Below are 17029 nucleotides of genomic sequence, written 5' to 3' on the forward strand. Positions count from 1 at the left end.
AGAGTGAGGCAAAAAATGTGCACTTTTTATAAAGAAGGTATTACCAGCTGGTAATCGCTGGTACGCATCTGGCAATCGCGCTACTAGAGTAGTAGTAAGGAATAGTCATTAACTCAGAAGTGAACATCGACAAAAAAATTCAACTTTCTTTTACTTGTATCTCCTCGCGTATTCTTGTTCGTAAGATAAAACATATTCCGCTCTCGTAAAAATCATTCCGTGGAGATTACTTTGTTACGCGCTTGGGACTGCCCATTTTTCAACGTCATTCCGTTGAACCATTTTCTCTCAGTAGAGACTAGAACGGTTTCATTAATCAAAGATACAATACAATCAACATGAAGAGCAGATGCGTATTAATTTAAATTTCGTGTTTTCGAAATGTTTAATTTCAGTTTACATACGGCTATTACCACGATTTTATCGATTTGTCTATCTTAAGACTAGATTGTTCCATCTTTCGCTAAATTTCAGCTGACGCGCTCTCTTGCTTTGACTTTCATTCTCTTTTTTTGTCCATTAAACAAATTGCTACATAATTTATTTAAAGGTGGAATAACCGGCCCTTCAATTACTGGTGATAACATAGTGAAATGAGATGAGGTAAATGATCCCGCTATTAAGTCTTGTATTACTAGATGCATAGCAGAGGCCGTACCGGAAGCAGCTAGAGTATCTAGTACGGCCCTTGTATTTGCATAATACATCAATCGGATATACGAGCGCCACTAGCAAAGGGCTTGCATGTGACATTTTGCGTATGATGTACCGAACTAGTATATATCAATAACATAGAATAGATCCCATTTGTATCAGTCGATTGCGACTGCCCACAAACATTTTTTTAGCGAATACTGATGGTGGTCAATATCGTTTACGTGCTGATAATAGCGAACGCATTTTTCACGCAAGTGATAGCGTTCAATATTCTTCATATACCATTAACCTGCGATAAAAAATTATTTTAACGATTTTAGCTATTTTATTGTACTTACATAATATTGTATATGTATAATCGGATCATACTAAATCAGAAAGTGAAATAAAATTGATAAAAAATATTGACTATTTCCAATTTGCTATAATGTCTCGAAAACGAAAAATCATACCGAAACAAAATACATAAAGCTAGTTGATACTTTCGTATAACATTAATTTTTTAAAATGCTGTCAATGCTGTAACGTCATGAAACCTTCAAAATTATCGTTTTTTGAATTATCGTCTTTGCGCCATCTTTTTTAAAATTATAAGCCAGATTTGGGAAACAGATTCAGCGCATGCAAAAACTACGATAAAGTTCATTCATGCAATAATCCAAAAGTATAAATTCGCAGGCTAGTAGTGTATTTAATGGAAGTATAATTAATCTCCCCTATCGATAACAATCGCTGTTCTTTACCTACGAGTACTGATAGTACTCAATATTTTCCTGGCAAATAGTACTTATGCTTTACATATCATTAATAGTGATAAGTGTAACTTCTGCACATGATAGCAACAATCATGATAGTAACAAATAATTGAATAATTTTCAACGTTCGCAAAAGATGTGTAAATACACCCTGAGTATTTCCGCCCCCGATCGACCTACCCCGTTTGGCGCCTTGCGTAGGTCGAAGGGGTGTCCTACGCTGCGGTCGATACTCGCTATGTTTGCGCGGCCTCGTTTCAGATTCCTCTTTATTCCCACAAGCTTCAGTTCTGCCATTTTTTTACACGAATGTGATTTAAGTCTTTCGATTCGCAGATGAGACGATAATGTGACAATCTGCGTTCTCGTTTGCGCGCATAATCTTCCGTTTTATCTGCTACGAAACTGTCCTAAGTCATATCGATATATTATAGACATTCTCTCTTCCTCTCTCTCTCTCTCTCTCTCTCTCTCTCTCTCTCTCTCTACTATAGTTATTATAGATGTCGAGCAATTAGCCTCACACTCCTGACTGAAGGTAGAAATTACCATTCGACTCTAGAGAGATCCCGTGGGAAATATAATAGTCCCATTGACGTATTTTAACAGATATGGAGTTAACTCTTTCTCCAGTAGACAGTTGAGAGAATTTAATATTTAATTTCTAACGATATAATTGTTGTTAACTATCGATAAAAATTTCATATCATTTCAAAGAGTGAATTTTGAAACAAAAATCAAGCAACCGAATTAAAGCCCTTATTAATTATATTGAGAAAAACGTACAATTTTTGGTCTAGATAAGATTTCAAATTTTATCAAATGCTGGTCGACCTTTTACCTGATTGTGTCTGTATTGTACGTGTAATGAAGGGGAATGACATGCACAGCGCGAATGTAACGCGTGCATTACTCCATTATCTCTCGTGGGACAGACACGATCTCACCTTAATATCATTAAAACTACACGCTTGGTCCCTGTGCTCAAGCAAATTCTCGACAGCGTACGGCAACTCTAATGGTCGTTGCTATTTGTGGTCAAAGTTAAATTTGAATATTCTTGATGACAAGGCATGCTCGCCCATTGTTAGTTAGTCTTGTTTAGGCTGTCCGACCTGTTCAAATTTACAGCGCAAATGCATAATGTGATTTGCTTCGCATAGAAAATATTCTTTAATATTACAATTTATGAACATTTGTCTTTTTCTCGATACATAAGTTACGTAATAAACATTAAATATATATAGATAAAAATATGTATTAAAAAAAGAAATCGAAAAACAATAAAGTCTAAATAAAACGATGAAAATGAGACGGATAATAAAACGCGCGATTGGATATCGTGCAATTAAGATAATTTTCGAATTATTCGTCTATCAGAATGTCTATCTAGAGTATCCGGACTGCAATAATCAGTTGCGGTCAAAGCGTCATCGCCGCAAGCCAATACAAACGATGGATCCATATATTCTCTGTTATCATCCTCTGTTATTGGCCCATGTAGATCAATAGAAACTGTTGATTAACAATGTATATCTAGTTTATATCACATGTAAATATAAATAAAAAATGTGTCATCACAAATTCTAAAGAAAAAATTTTATGTGGCCAGATGATACATATTGACACATAAATTTCACTCAAATGTCATTCGCGTGGGTTTCTATATATAATATTCGCGTTCCTAAAGTAAATATGAAATAAATTAAATTTGATAATATATTAACAATTATTATAATTTGCCTGTCGCATTGTATACAAGTATTATAATTCTCTGGAGTCATCTATTTCTATATTAATAGATATATTTAATGAAGCACGCAAAGTAATTAAAGCGTTCCGCATTCCACGTTAACACAGAAAATATATCGTGACTTCGATACGTTAGCTCGTCCTGAATACCATGGATTCCAGTCGTGCTGACAAAATTCACGCGCTCTTAACTAGTTTGATTCGAGCTTGAGAGCCCCAATGAGTGTGAGATCGTTGCAGTTTAATTAATATCAAGCGCAACGCAATAAGAGCGAGCGGCCAAAGACGCTCGTTTGTGCAGAAGCGTCTCGCGGGCGCGCCGCTTTCAAGTTCAAGGCTGCGCTCGGAAAGCAGCGCAGTTACGGACTGCAACCGTTCCCCTTAACGAGACACCTGTCATAGCATATCACCGATGGACATGCAGAGAAGAGTCCACACACGGCACGGGGAAATCTTTACACAGCCCGTAAAACCGTGTTATACAGGCGATGACGGCAAACTAGGACGCGGTTACATTTGTCGACACGAGGATAACTCGGCGCACAGGGCGGTAATGGAGAAAGAACAGCGGCATATTGGAACACGGATATAGTGGGTAGCAACAGTTTTGACTTTATACCACGCGAAGAATTGATAGGTTTGACGAGCGAGAGCCAATCGGTAAAAAAAAAGTTCCATCGATTGCGATTTACATAAAATAACGTAAAAAAATCGGCAGTTTAGTACATAAAAAAAAAAAAGGAAACAATCCTGCTCTATAATTCCTCTGTAAATTTAATCAGAGAAAAATCCGACGATCATTTTAGAATATAAATTCACAGTAATTCAACTGGAAAATTAAGCCAAGCAATAAATGCGGAGAAGGCAGTATATCGAGTTGACGTAATTATATTACGTTTGATTGTGTCGAGAAATTTTCCAATCAACGACGCAAATATTTTTGAAAAAGACATTTCTTTACATTACATACTGCGAATCCTTGGAGTATGCAAGCTTCATAAATTATTCATCATATATTCGTAGACGCAATCAAATTCCTCGACTCTCGCACAACGTTTAAAGTGACATTATTCCGCACGTGTGGAAGAGATAGAGGATAGAATAGCGAAAAGTAAAACGAGTTTGCGAATGCAAATTGTCGACGAGTTGACCTTTTAAAAGAACTGCATGTCGGGTTGTCGCTTTCAGCTTGTATAGATTATCGATTTTATCTGACACGAAAGCTCGATATATAAAATTTGATTACGCTACACCTACGGTACTTTTTTTCTCGATCTGCAAATGACAGACGTTAACTGAATTAATAGAATTTGCCTAATGTAGTAGTATCATGCAAATCATCTTTGTGCAATCCGTGATAGTTGTAGATTAAAACAGAAATTTTTTCACACTTCGCACAAATTGAAAAATTGTTACATGGACTTTATGGTAATTTTTGTATAAAATCTAGAAAAAATTTGTATGTAATTTTTCTCGGATTAATTTTCATTACTTTTACAAGTATAGAAAAATTATCAAGTAATCCTTACACTTTAATATCTTCAAAAAGTATTCATAAAAATGTATATTAAAAAAAGAAAAAAATAGACATAATTATTTAGCCACGTGCTTCTATTATTATTATTTAAAAAAAATACTCAGGAGACGAATGACCTATGAAGGATATAAAATAGGGAGAAACTGCATGAATGATTAATTGATATCATCCAGTAATCGCTCGTAAACATATTTCGAAAAACATTCAGCGAGCTGAGAAATGAGTTGGAAAATAAGAAACGATAATAAAAGGAAAATAGCCGTCCTGATGCTTACCATAAAAGAGTTGACAAGAAATTTGTGTCACAACATAATTTGGTAAGATTACGACGACCAAGTAATTCACTTTCGTTTTTATTTTAGCGTTGAGAGATAACTGAAATATTATGAAACACTATTTACAGCAAACGAAATCAGCTCTTACGATGCCCACGAGATTTTCTTGAAAATTCGTTTTATCTCTCTCTCATAACTGATTTATTCCTTAAACTTTAAAATAATAAATATATATTTTTAAAATAAATAATTTTTATAATAAAAAGAGATGAAAATTTCAACTAATTTTTTCTGTGGTTATAAATGAGTGACAAAGGAATGTTGCACACACAAGAAGATAAGTCTTGCAAACGAGCTTATCGTTGCGCACCACTGATCCTACGATTTACCTGGCTCGTGTAAGGATTTCGCCGTTAAATCTACGAGATTGTGCATCTTCCTGTCGCGGCAGGAACAGGAATGAGATAATTGAACTCGATTTAGAGCAGAAACGATCCTGATTCGCGTCCGTTGCGTACTTGATGCAGGAAAATGAGAAAACTTTCGATCTCGATTAACAGCAGATCGACTGCAGCCTCAGCTGCGAAAGGCATTACATATTCCCACGCGTACCTTTCATAGAACATGGAACTTCGACTTTCGCGTTGATATTTCAGCAAACTCTCCTTGCGGATCTCCATAAGAAGTATCATCCTAAGCATTTTCGACGCCTATTCAAGATCGCAGTACATGGAACAGGAATTCTTTCAAGCTTCGTAAAAATTCGACGTCTCAACAGTAAGAGTACGATTAAATCTACCTTTTAAATTCAATGTGGTTTTGTAGACTCTGAAGTATAGAATATAAATAGATCGTTTAGATCATACTATTAATTTTTTTACGTGCTGTACTATATGAATTAAATAGAAAATTGAACACCATGTTACATTTTCATATTCTTGTTGTCGGATACCAATGTGGATTTCTATGGACGTAACAATTCACCAATTATCGAGTTATGAAATATCGCAAATACATTTATCAAGGCATTGCAATTTAATGCATCGACAACATTTTAATCTTCGAAGTTTGAGAAACAGCGACGTGATATTATCAGTAAAATTCATTGAGAGACTTTATGCGATATTGAGTTTCGAAGCGGATTATGCATTATTGCACTCGAAAACTTAATAGCTGATTAAATGGCAATTAATTTGCTATGATTATGTATAACATACATAATAATGCAAACTGCGTAGGCAGATGCATATTGAACTTTCATATTTTAATTGTTGTCGTCGGTTTAAATTAAGTTCAGTTACTATCAATCAAATCAAGTGAAGATAGCAATCGCAATTCGCATATTTTCTGTTTGCATGCACCATAATTTATTTTTCTGTTCTAGGCATCACGATAGCTTGCTTTCGTATTCAACGAGAATACCACACTGTTCACGCTCGTCATTTGTTATAATAATGAAACGTTTAATTACCGTTACTCTCGCTATGCTCGATAATGCATAATGAATGATGGCTGTGCTAAAAGTGTTATTTGCATGATTTATACACATGTGTATTCACAGCAGAACTATTTTCAATTGTCTCTAAATATTAAAGAAATAAAACATTTTTCTGTGTATTTATTCATAGGGATTTGTAACTGCCAAGCCACGTCTAACGCTCTAATATTAGTCGTCAAATAAATTACGCACGACACCTAAAAATTTGACATCAATGAACTTTTTGTTAAAAAAAAATATATACTCGAGCATGTGTAAACCGTCGCGACGGTTAGTCGATACAATGGCGAACGTGTCTTGCAATTAAATTCGGTTAGCACTTTTCAATGGTGTTTTATTATTTAGTGCACCGCCGGATGTGACGGATGTGACAAAAATTGCCTGCTCTCAGCATTACAAAGCTACATAAAGGTGGAGGCAAAATAATTCAACGATTGATTTTTATCTCGACGAACGTGTTTCTTTATAGGTTGATTTTTCATTCTGTTTTTATTGTGCGTACAAAATCAATCAAGAACAAATTATTCTTTTTGATAAATTTTTCGTTTAACTGCACTTTTGTTTAAATGATTTTATCTTCACTAATTTTGAAGATTAATGTACAATTTAATTGAGAAAATAGGTACATTTTTTAAATATCATAGTTTACAAAAATATAAAAAGAAAATTTACTTTTTCTTAATTCGTCAAAGCGTATGCGCTCTCGTAAAGAAATAAAATCTGCGAGTAAAAAACAAAATATAGCTCAAACAAAGCTATTTGTTGTGTGCATATGATTAACGTTGTACTGACGACATCAAAGAATTGCAAATAAAGGTATTTCATCCGTGTCAAAGCGTTTGACAATTAATGTCAAAGCGTTTGGCGTCAGTACTATAATTAATTACTAACAAGTTATGCAAATTTTGATGGGCATATTCTACAGTACTTTTTTTTAAGTAAAATTTTGCTTTTCTTTCTTTCAAAGCACACACAAATAAAATTACACAAGTTCGTTTCTACAAAATATTTTAATAAAAATTCAAAAATAGTAAACGAGTCTCTTTTTAAGATTTTTTTTTAACACAAACTATAGAAATCAAAGCCTTTACACGGTCTAGCTGGATCTTAATGCTTGTATGATTCTTATGTATATGCGAATAAACATCAAAAATTTGTTAAAAATTGCTAGTCAATTTTAACTCGTGATATTACTGCGGTAGTTTAGTAGAGTTAGCGTTTCAAGACCGGAAAATTTTTCGGCGCGCGTTTCTGTGGGAATTATATTATTTTTTTTTAAACTGATACAAGTTTTGTTAACAATCTCGAAATACATGTGGTCTTATAAAATATACATACATTTATTATATTTCAAAATGTATTCTTCTGTTTTTGAATAAGATTCAAATGTGGCTCTCTTATTTATATTCCATCAAAATAAATGGTCCATTAATTCGTCACGCATTGCTTGAATTATGCATTAAATGCTTGAATGTGTATTGAGGTCATGCTGGTCCATATTTATTAAAATGGACCAATCGTCAGTCACCACGCAACCTTGAGTTGATATATTAGTAAAATCCGCTGGCATCTGGAATCGACATTCGATACACGCGGCCAAGGAAGTGCATAGAAGAGGAAGAAGAAGAAGAAGAAGTAGAATATCGTATGCGTAGAATGAGCGTAACGGTGAGCGAAGAAAGTTCAAGGCTCTCGGGCCATCGATTCTCATCAGCCCCATAGCGGTTCTGCACCGGCGAAGATAGAACAAGAAAGAAAAAGAGAAGAAGGGTCACTGTTGTTTCACAACGAGGATAAACAGGTGTACGTCGATGCTATACGTCATTGTAAAGAAGCGAATACCATGTCACAGTATCCAACATGGACGGTATGAGAATATGCAGGCGATATTTGATAAAAGAACAAATAATTTTTATAAATAAAATAATGTTACGGTAAGATAAATATTTTATTTATCGAGAACCAATATAAAAATTATTTTTAAAAATTATTAAAAAAATCTTGCGTATATACGCGATAAAAAATAGAAAGTAAATTTATTTTCAGTACAATAAAATTATATTAAAAATAATATAACTGCAGTTTAACGAGTCAAAGAAAAATGTAATGGCCGAGAAAATAATAACTAACTTTCGTTAAAGAAATTATTGGAATCATCATCAACAGCAATTAAATGCCACCAGTTATAAACGATCGAATAAGCAAAAAAACGGCACTAGATCTGATTAAGCAGCTATTCGCACGGAGAGAAAGGCAGGCATCAAGAGAAGATTGTTGAAGGCCGCGAGTGACCTTGCTGTTATCGCCAGCTTTTCGCGGAAGTCATATACAAACCGCGAGATGCTTGTGGTAGCGGCGGTAGTGTGAGTTAGCTCCGACCGTTACCGTAGTCGGGGTCCCTCAAACCAAGAGGGTGGCGTTGCGGATCAATACCAACTGCCCCTATTCTTCAGCTGTGTATGCACGTCGCGCGTAGTCTCGCGCGACCGAGATAGATTTGATAAGCGCGTGCACGTTCTTCTTCTTATTAACAAGCATCTGATCGTTTCTATGAAATTTTGTGTATGTACTGCATAATTTCGTGACGCAAAGTGCCCGATAAAGACCGTAACAACGTTTCAGGGTAGATTCCTGAGATTATTTTCAACACAAAAATCCTAATATTAAAAAATGTCGATATAATAGTTTTGGAATTTTAAGTATTTAAAGTTAGCGAATATAGCTACGGGTCATATTGCCTAAAGTTCGCGCGTTCAGGAGTGGTACAACGTAAAATGCCAACCACATCTGAACACGCGAACTTTAGATGGTATGATTCGCTAACTTTAAATGCTTATAATTCAAAAACTATTATAGCCTCGACATTTTGGTATTAGGATTTTCGTCTCAAAATAATCTTAGGAATTCCCTTAAATTGTTACGATTTTTACTGGATACTCTGTACAAATTTTGCACGCGTGTATACAATTAATACTCACTTACGATTCGTAAAAAGAGAAGAGAGATTCCGCCGAGGGCTGACTAGACGCGGCGAACCACTACTGGCTCTCTCACCGTCGTCTGGTTTCGCTAGCTTTATATCCACTTGTTAACTAGTGACTGCGGTCACACCAGACAACTAAACGCAACATTAAAACCCGTAGCTAAGTTTTCGATCTATAACGAATTATTGTGAACAATATAACAATGGGTAATTACGCGCATACGTGAGATAAATGAACAATTTGCTCCCTTAGGATTATTATCTATTTTCTAACTAACGAGAAAATAATTTTGAAATTCATAGAAAGAAATATTATTTATTCATGCACGACGGAACAAGTCATTGTGCTTGTCCGAGATAGTTATAACACGCGGAAAACTTTTAATTTAATTCTCGAGTTCTGGAAGTATAAGATAAAAGTTACATAAGTATTTTTCTCAGAATTATATATATTCTTAAGGTTTAAAAAAGGAGTCATTCTTGTCGGTAAGACAATAACATCTCGCGACATTATACATTATTACGCTCATTCGCAATTTTGAGATCGTTACAAAAATTTCCTAAATAAAGTAATTTTAGTCGTGATAAATTTTAGATTAATTTTAGAGACTTTTTATCTCTATATAAAGCACGAAAAAGTTATGAAAATATTAATTGTAAACAAAGTCTCTTGCTTTTAACGAGTTTCTTCTAACGTTCTTACCCGATATATTATGTAAATGTAAATAAGGTTTGCGCTACTCTATAAATATCCACTAGATTTTCAGAAAAGAGGATTGCTAAATAGATGCGTTTTACATGATCGGATATGTAGGAAAGAGGACAAAGTGAGTTTTGCAATATCATCTAACTTGTCTCATTATTAGCATCAAACTTTGGAACCACCAGTCATTGTAATTCAAAAGCCTATACATGAATAAATTTTAATATGCAATATAATACAACTGAATAATTTAACGTTTTCGCGGACAAAGCATGTGAGCTTTTCTATATATTGTTGTTCATCACATGACAATAATAGGTATATAAAATCTACATAAATTAACATATAATTTCATTAAATGTATGAATTAATTAACAAAAAATTTTAATATAACAGGTAGTAAATTAAAATTAAAAAGAAAAATTAGAAGTTTTTCCAAATATACAATATATATACATATATGTGAATAAAATAAAAAGAAATTACTATTTAAAAACTTAATTATATTATAATATAATTATTGATAATCTTGTATATTTTAATGTATATTTGCACAATTGTATGTGTATGTTGAAAATTATTTTATTATTTCAAATATGGATATATAATACACACATTGTATGTATTTTATCCCTTACAAAGTCGGATCACTATAGTGACCGAGCGATTCCCGTCCGTGCAAGTTTCTTTGAGTCTTTCGGTAATTATAAATTATACTACATTTTATTTTTTTCCAAAATGAAGTTTCAATATTTATTGCAGAAAGTTGAAAGTACGTTGATGAATTTTTAGAAATTTTTTTAATCATTTTGAAGGTGAAAAGAACGGATTCTAGTGACCCATGTTTGTACGGACAAGACACCAAATTGTACCTTGTATTGTAAGGGTTAAAAAATGTTTGATAAAAGCTCTTTATATTAATACAAGAAATATATTACAAAAACATGGCACTATGTTCATTAATTCGACCTGTATCTTATCAAATACAATACGTATCAAAATTACATATAATTTAAAAACGGTGTAAAAAGTGCCAAGAAATTTCACAAAGAAGCACTACTCTGATGATACTGATCACGATAGAAAGCAGAAGTGGTTGTTGCCAGGAAATAATAGTGCGCATCGATAATGTATGTAGGTATACGCGATATGCATAAATCTCTTTTCAAGATCCCTGCCAGCAAAAATAAAGATATGAACAGACAATGTCTGTGAACGATAAAGTGAATGATGAAATATTTTATCGTTTATTTGGTACACGAGATAACGCCCGCGGCGATGTGAGATCGTAGTACAAAGTAGATATCACGTGAACACCAATATCCTTAACTTCTTATTTTTACGATCGCGGTCGAAAAATAAAATTTTTGTGATAAAATATCATCAGTTATATAACTCCAAACCTACAAAATTTAATAGATTTTTTTCCAGATTTCCAACAAAAATTATTTCCGTATATAATAAGAAAGCATCTCGTATCGGACATAACGCGAAAAGAATTAATTAAAGAAAGAATGATGTGAAATAAGAAAATAATAAAACGAATGTGTGTGTGTGTGTGTGTGTGTGTGTGAAAGATTTTTGTTCCGCAATAACGACAAAGCGAAATCGAAGAACAAGAAATGAACACAGAACACATGAATCGTGAACGTAATATAAATTGCTGATTAAATAAACCTGTTTGACTTGAAACCTGTTCAATTTGAGACTAAGTTGATAACGTAAAGTTACGGATAAATTGCTTCGTATTCAGCTACGGGATAAAATTACAACACATCATTATAACAACAGCAATCCTGTACCATCGCTCGCTTCGGTGTCTACATAATTCAATAATAAAACACGCGATGAGATAATGAACGAAAGCATAGAATCTTGTCACGTATAGACGTGATCGTATCTTCAGCGACATCATGTGTTTCGAAACATCACTGTCATTGACAGCTTTGTAAATCTATAAAGAGTAACAAATTCAGTGCATTCGCGATTTTATAAAACGCAACGGAGCATCTATGAAAATAAAAAGAGCAATAAAATCGTCCTGCTTTAAAGTGTAACAGAAAATGGGTCGACGGGTACCACCGCCTTTTCCGGAAGATATTAATAACAGTATCGACTTGGGACTATACATCTACAGAGAAAATCTGCAAGATATGCGATCCGTTCATTTTTAATCTAAAAGATAAATTTCTAGACGTAACTGAAAAAAAACGAACGCAAACGCAAATGGATGCATTATTACATAAATTTACTTTAGTAAAGTAGCTTCGAACTTGATTTTAAATAAACAAAACAATTTTATATAAGTAAACTATTACTAATTTAATATAACTCAGCCAAATAATATCTGTAAAACGAATTGATTGAATGATAATAACGTGTATGATAACGTGTAAAACGAAATTTCCTGTCAATGTTATCGATCGCAATCAATGACACACAAACGTAAAAAGCATATACGCGTGCGATTTTGATATACATTACAGCGTTCCTGTAATTCCGTATTATCGAACACAGACGCGATGCTTGTACATTCGATGAGGTCTCGTGTCGTTTTGTTTGCCGATGCTTGTCACGTGATAGTACCTATTCAAAGGACATCCAACCTGTAACGTTGGTTACAACGATAATACATACTCGACGGTACCTGGTAACAGCGTCGAGTAAATTTATTATACGCGGAAATTTATGCTCTCTTCATATACCAGTGTGTAATTTAAATTTATATAGTTGAAATTAAAGCCAAAGTTTAAGGGCCAAAATTGTAAGCTTGATATGATACATCGTTAAAATTACTGACTGTACTATTATGGTGTTGCTATTCGCAATAACTACAAACGTTATAATTAAATTAATTTCATTATTTTGATAAATAATTATACGTTATATTTAAAAATAATATAAAGAAAAAGAAATAAACGTCATTATGATGTACGATCCTATCTTGAAATTTTGTACTTTTAAAAAGTACTGTTTCATTTCATTTACGTGAATAGTTGCAGCTTCGTTATATTAATGATGCATCGACAAGCATCAAACTGATCAAACGACATTGGGTATCCCTGGTGTGCAAACCGTAATCGAAGACCATCGCGGGACAAGTGGATGCTGCGTACGCGTGGTGCACCGCGGTCTCTTGAGAAATTACACGTCACGTGCATGTGAGTACCGGAGAACGTGCAAGTGGTTGCAACAATGGTAAATCACTGCCGTTAGAAAACGTACCCGACAGGAAGCCGAGAAAACTACGACTCTATTCGATAGTTCTCATCCCTTTTATCGCGTCGTATTATTTATTAAAACTTTATTTATCAAACGTATAAATATAAAAAATATTAACTTGACGAAGGCCACTAAAGAGTGGAATATATTTTTCTGAAGATTAATTGAAGTTGAAAATTCGCAATTACGAAAATGTCGAGGTTGCAATAAATTTCGAGATAAACAATCGAAGTGGACCAGTAATATCGCATATAGAGTTATTCATGCTCATAACTGTATCTGTATTACATATCAATCTATCATTTTTAATAACTTTCAGCTCAAATATATTGGCTTTTAATCTGACTACAAACAAAAAATAATAGAAAGGTAAAAAATAAACTTGATTTAGTAAACTATATAATACTGATCAATCCACTTTAGTCGCATATAATTTGGAAATTATTGCGACTATTTTCATCATATAAAAAGTTTTGATTTTTCATTAATTTCCAAAATGTGTACTGTTAAGGTAAATAATACAATAATTATAACAGATCCTCCTATATATCGACCAAATTATACAAACTATTATTATTTTATAATCAATTACTATTAATTTGTAATTATTATTAATTCAGTTATTCTCTCTATGTAGAAGTCATTATACATGTCAGGTACGAGTTAATCTATTATAAAGAGAAACCATTTGACAGCGCGAATCCATTGATTTTTCCGAAGCAATATACACCGTGATAGATAAATCCATCGTGTGAAAATCGCAATGCGAATCGCATAGCGGTGCGCTTTAAAGACCTATATTTCGCACGCCGTTTTAGGCTATCGCAAACTTGTATCGTCCAATGGCCGAAAAAAAATACAAGAGGCGAATGAGCAAAAAACCCCCAATAGCCATTCACAGTAACCAGAGTATAAATGCGAAAGTGGTTCCTTCGGCTGCACGCATCGTCGGTTAACGTCAGCGGTCTGCACAATTTCGAAAAAGAACGCAGAATAAATTTTGTCCATTCGCGCATTTTCAATGATTTATCGTACATGAGAGTTCGTCAATATCAACATTTCTTGCTTGGCACATATGTACAAAATGTATGCACAAATGCAACGACAGCAGGCTTTCTGATCGATACGAGTTTCCACGGTCGGTGACAACCGTTTAAGTATAGATGACACAATAAATAAGAACTTGACATGTTGATTTTTAAAGCGATTACAGAAGTAGCGATATGTCTATTAGGTATTACACGCATTGTTTTCCCTCTAGAGTCAATTCTATGAGAATTTTACTGAATTATTATTTCAAGATGTCAACTTGAACTTTATTGAATTTATCGTATATATGTATCGTATATGTACAAAATGTATGCACAAATGCAACGACAGCAGGCTTTCTGATCGATACGAGTTTCCACGGTCGGTGACAACCGTTTAAGTATAGATGACACAATAAATAAGAACTTGACATGTTGATTTTTAAAGCGATTACAGAAGTAGCGATATGTCTATTAGGTATTACACGCATTGTTTTCCCTCTAGAGTCAATTCTATGAGAATTTTACTGAATTATTATTTCAAGATGTCAACTTGAACTTTATTGAATTTATCGTATATACACTTGGGTGAGTCAATAAGTAACCTTGACGTCTTGATTTCTAAGGGCAAAATTAAAGTTACTTATTGACTCACCTATATACTGAGCATTAAATTCCCGATGTTGCAAGTTTAAGTTTACGACGAGACAAGTCAGTTGACTGTAAGCACTTGGGAAGGTTGCTTTAATTTCCGAAATATAAACGCGATTATACAACACGTTTGCGGAAGTGCTGTCGTTTACGTATTTACTGAATTCTCATGAGCCATCGTATTCATGGATTGAATACATACTCATATATGTATCAGTCCGTACCATTACGAAAGAATAAATCCTACGAGCCGATATCGACAATGACAAAGCGCAGTGCCGATAAAAGGGGGAAAAAAAAACTACCACTGGGTTCACGAATTTCCGAAGAGCAGAAAAGCAAAAAGCAAATATTTGCGCAAATACGTTTTTTTTTTTACATCCACGGGAAAACATTTGCAAAATAAGTTTGCTCTTCTATCTAGTATTCCTTGCTTCAAATTTATCCATACTCACGTAGGATGGTGGCACGAGCGGCAAATGCACAATGTAAAAATTTCACATGCTTCGATGCATGAAAACATCGAATAATACGTGGCAAGAATATTAAAACTGCTATCAATTTGCTTGTGCACGTAACGGTACGAAACAAGCGCGCATAAATAGCTCAGTTATAATAAAAAAGAAGTAGTTCGAAGTAAAAACTACAGCAAAACACTTATCGATCAATTCCCAGAAGTTGGTATATGACTAATACATTAATTTACAAACGTTACAAATGAATGTAGGTTTAATATAAATAATAGGTTAATAATAATAGGCCAGTTGTTGCATCTACGTTATATCATCTTTGAATAAAATTTATAATAAATTATTCGTAATTAATGTATCACTATTAAACGTGATTGATACTAAATTGTATCTCAAATAAATCTCGAGGATATCTCATTATCCGGTTAAAATCGTCTGAACGATAGTGGTAACAAGGGTCATTAAAGCCGGATCGATCGATGCATTTACAGGATTATAGTGACAATGGAAAAAAACTCACGTTCTCTTCGACGGTCTTCTTGATTTTCGCGCTGGCCTCCACCACGGTCTTCCCAGCCTTGTTCACGGCGCTGTACAAAAACCCACCGAGACTCTTCGCACCAGCCAGTGCCTTCGTGGAAACTGGTGACAGAACAGGAAAAGTAAAATGAGAATAAATGCGACATTCGTGAGAGAGAGAGAGAGAGAGAGAGACAGAATTGTGCCTTCACAGTTAACTCAACATTAAAAGAAACACCGTTAAAGTAGGTCGTAGCTATTATATCAAAATAAACCGATGTGAAGTTCTATAATTATTTTTCTTTCAAATAAGAAAGATGCTATTATCGTCTCTTAGAAAATTAATTAAATAAAAACTTCAAGCTATTTAACTTAATTTTGTTAAGCTACTTCTTGGGAAATGCGAAAAAATCAGAAGTAGCTCGATATGAACTATTAAATAGCATCTTTCATTCATATCCATGTCGCTTTAAAAAAATTTCTTTTTCTCTATGCAATTTCTTTATTATACTTTAATTAATATTTTCTTTATTAGACAATTCTTCATTATAAACATAAGTTTAGCGTAAGAAAACATTTATGTATCATTTTAAAAAATTGTCTAGAAATTTAAAGTTTTAAGAAACGACATGAACATGAATATACATTGTGTGCATGCCATTTAAGAATTAATATCAAGTGTTAGAAGTTAGTGAAAAACATATTACACATATATATATAAACTAAAAAAAAATCCTAGTTACGCTATTACGTTAAACAAAGAGCCAAAGAATCAACGTGCGAGCAGCATCGCTGGCTATTCTAACCCGAATACGTCAGGTGGATTTCTCACGAGACTCCTTTGCAGAGAATTCTGACTTAGCCATTTATCACGATCCGATGAGAAAAGGAAATGGGCGTACGACGGTAGTGATAGGAGCGACCGGTGCAAATCGCTTTTCCGAAGCAAAATGTTACGAGATATCTGACGTTAAATATT

The 17029-nt window shown here is 33.8% G+C and overlaps 1 protein-coding gene across 3 annotated transcripts in view; it reads right to left on the minus strand.

The window, feature by feature from the left end:
• Nucleotides 1-17029, minus strand: part of Sap47 (Synapse-associated protein 47kD) — a 73463-nt gene that overhangs the window by 36063 nt on the left and 20371 nt on the right. For all 3 annotated transcript variants that reach the window (XM_018513568.1, XM_018513567.1, XM_018513570.1), the window contains exon 4: nucleotides 16052-16173. In XM_018513568.1, the coding sequence (XP_018369070.1) occupies nucleotides 16052-16173 (122 nt within the window). The remainder of the gene's footprint in view (nucleotides 1-16051; nucleotides 16174-17029) is intronic.

The sequence above is a fragment of the Trachymyrmex cornetzi genome, unplaced genomic scaffold, assembly GCF_001594075.2.
Source record: "Trachymyrmex cornetzi isolate Tcor2-1 unplaced genomic scaffold, Tcor1.1 scaffold47, whole genome shotgun sequence".
Classification (NCBI taxonomy): domain Eukaryota; kingdom Metazoa; phylum Arthropoda; class Insecta; order Hymenoptera; family Formicidae; genus Trachymyrmex; species Trachymyrmex cornetzi.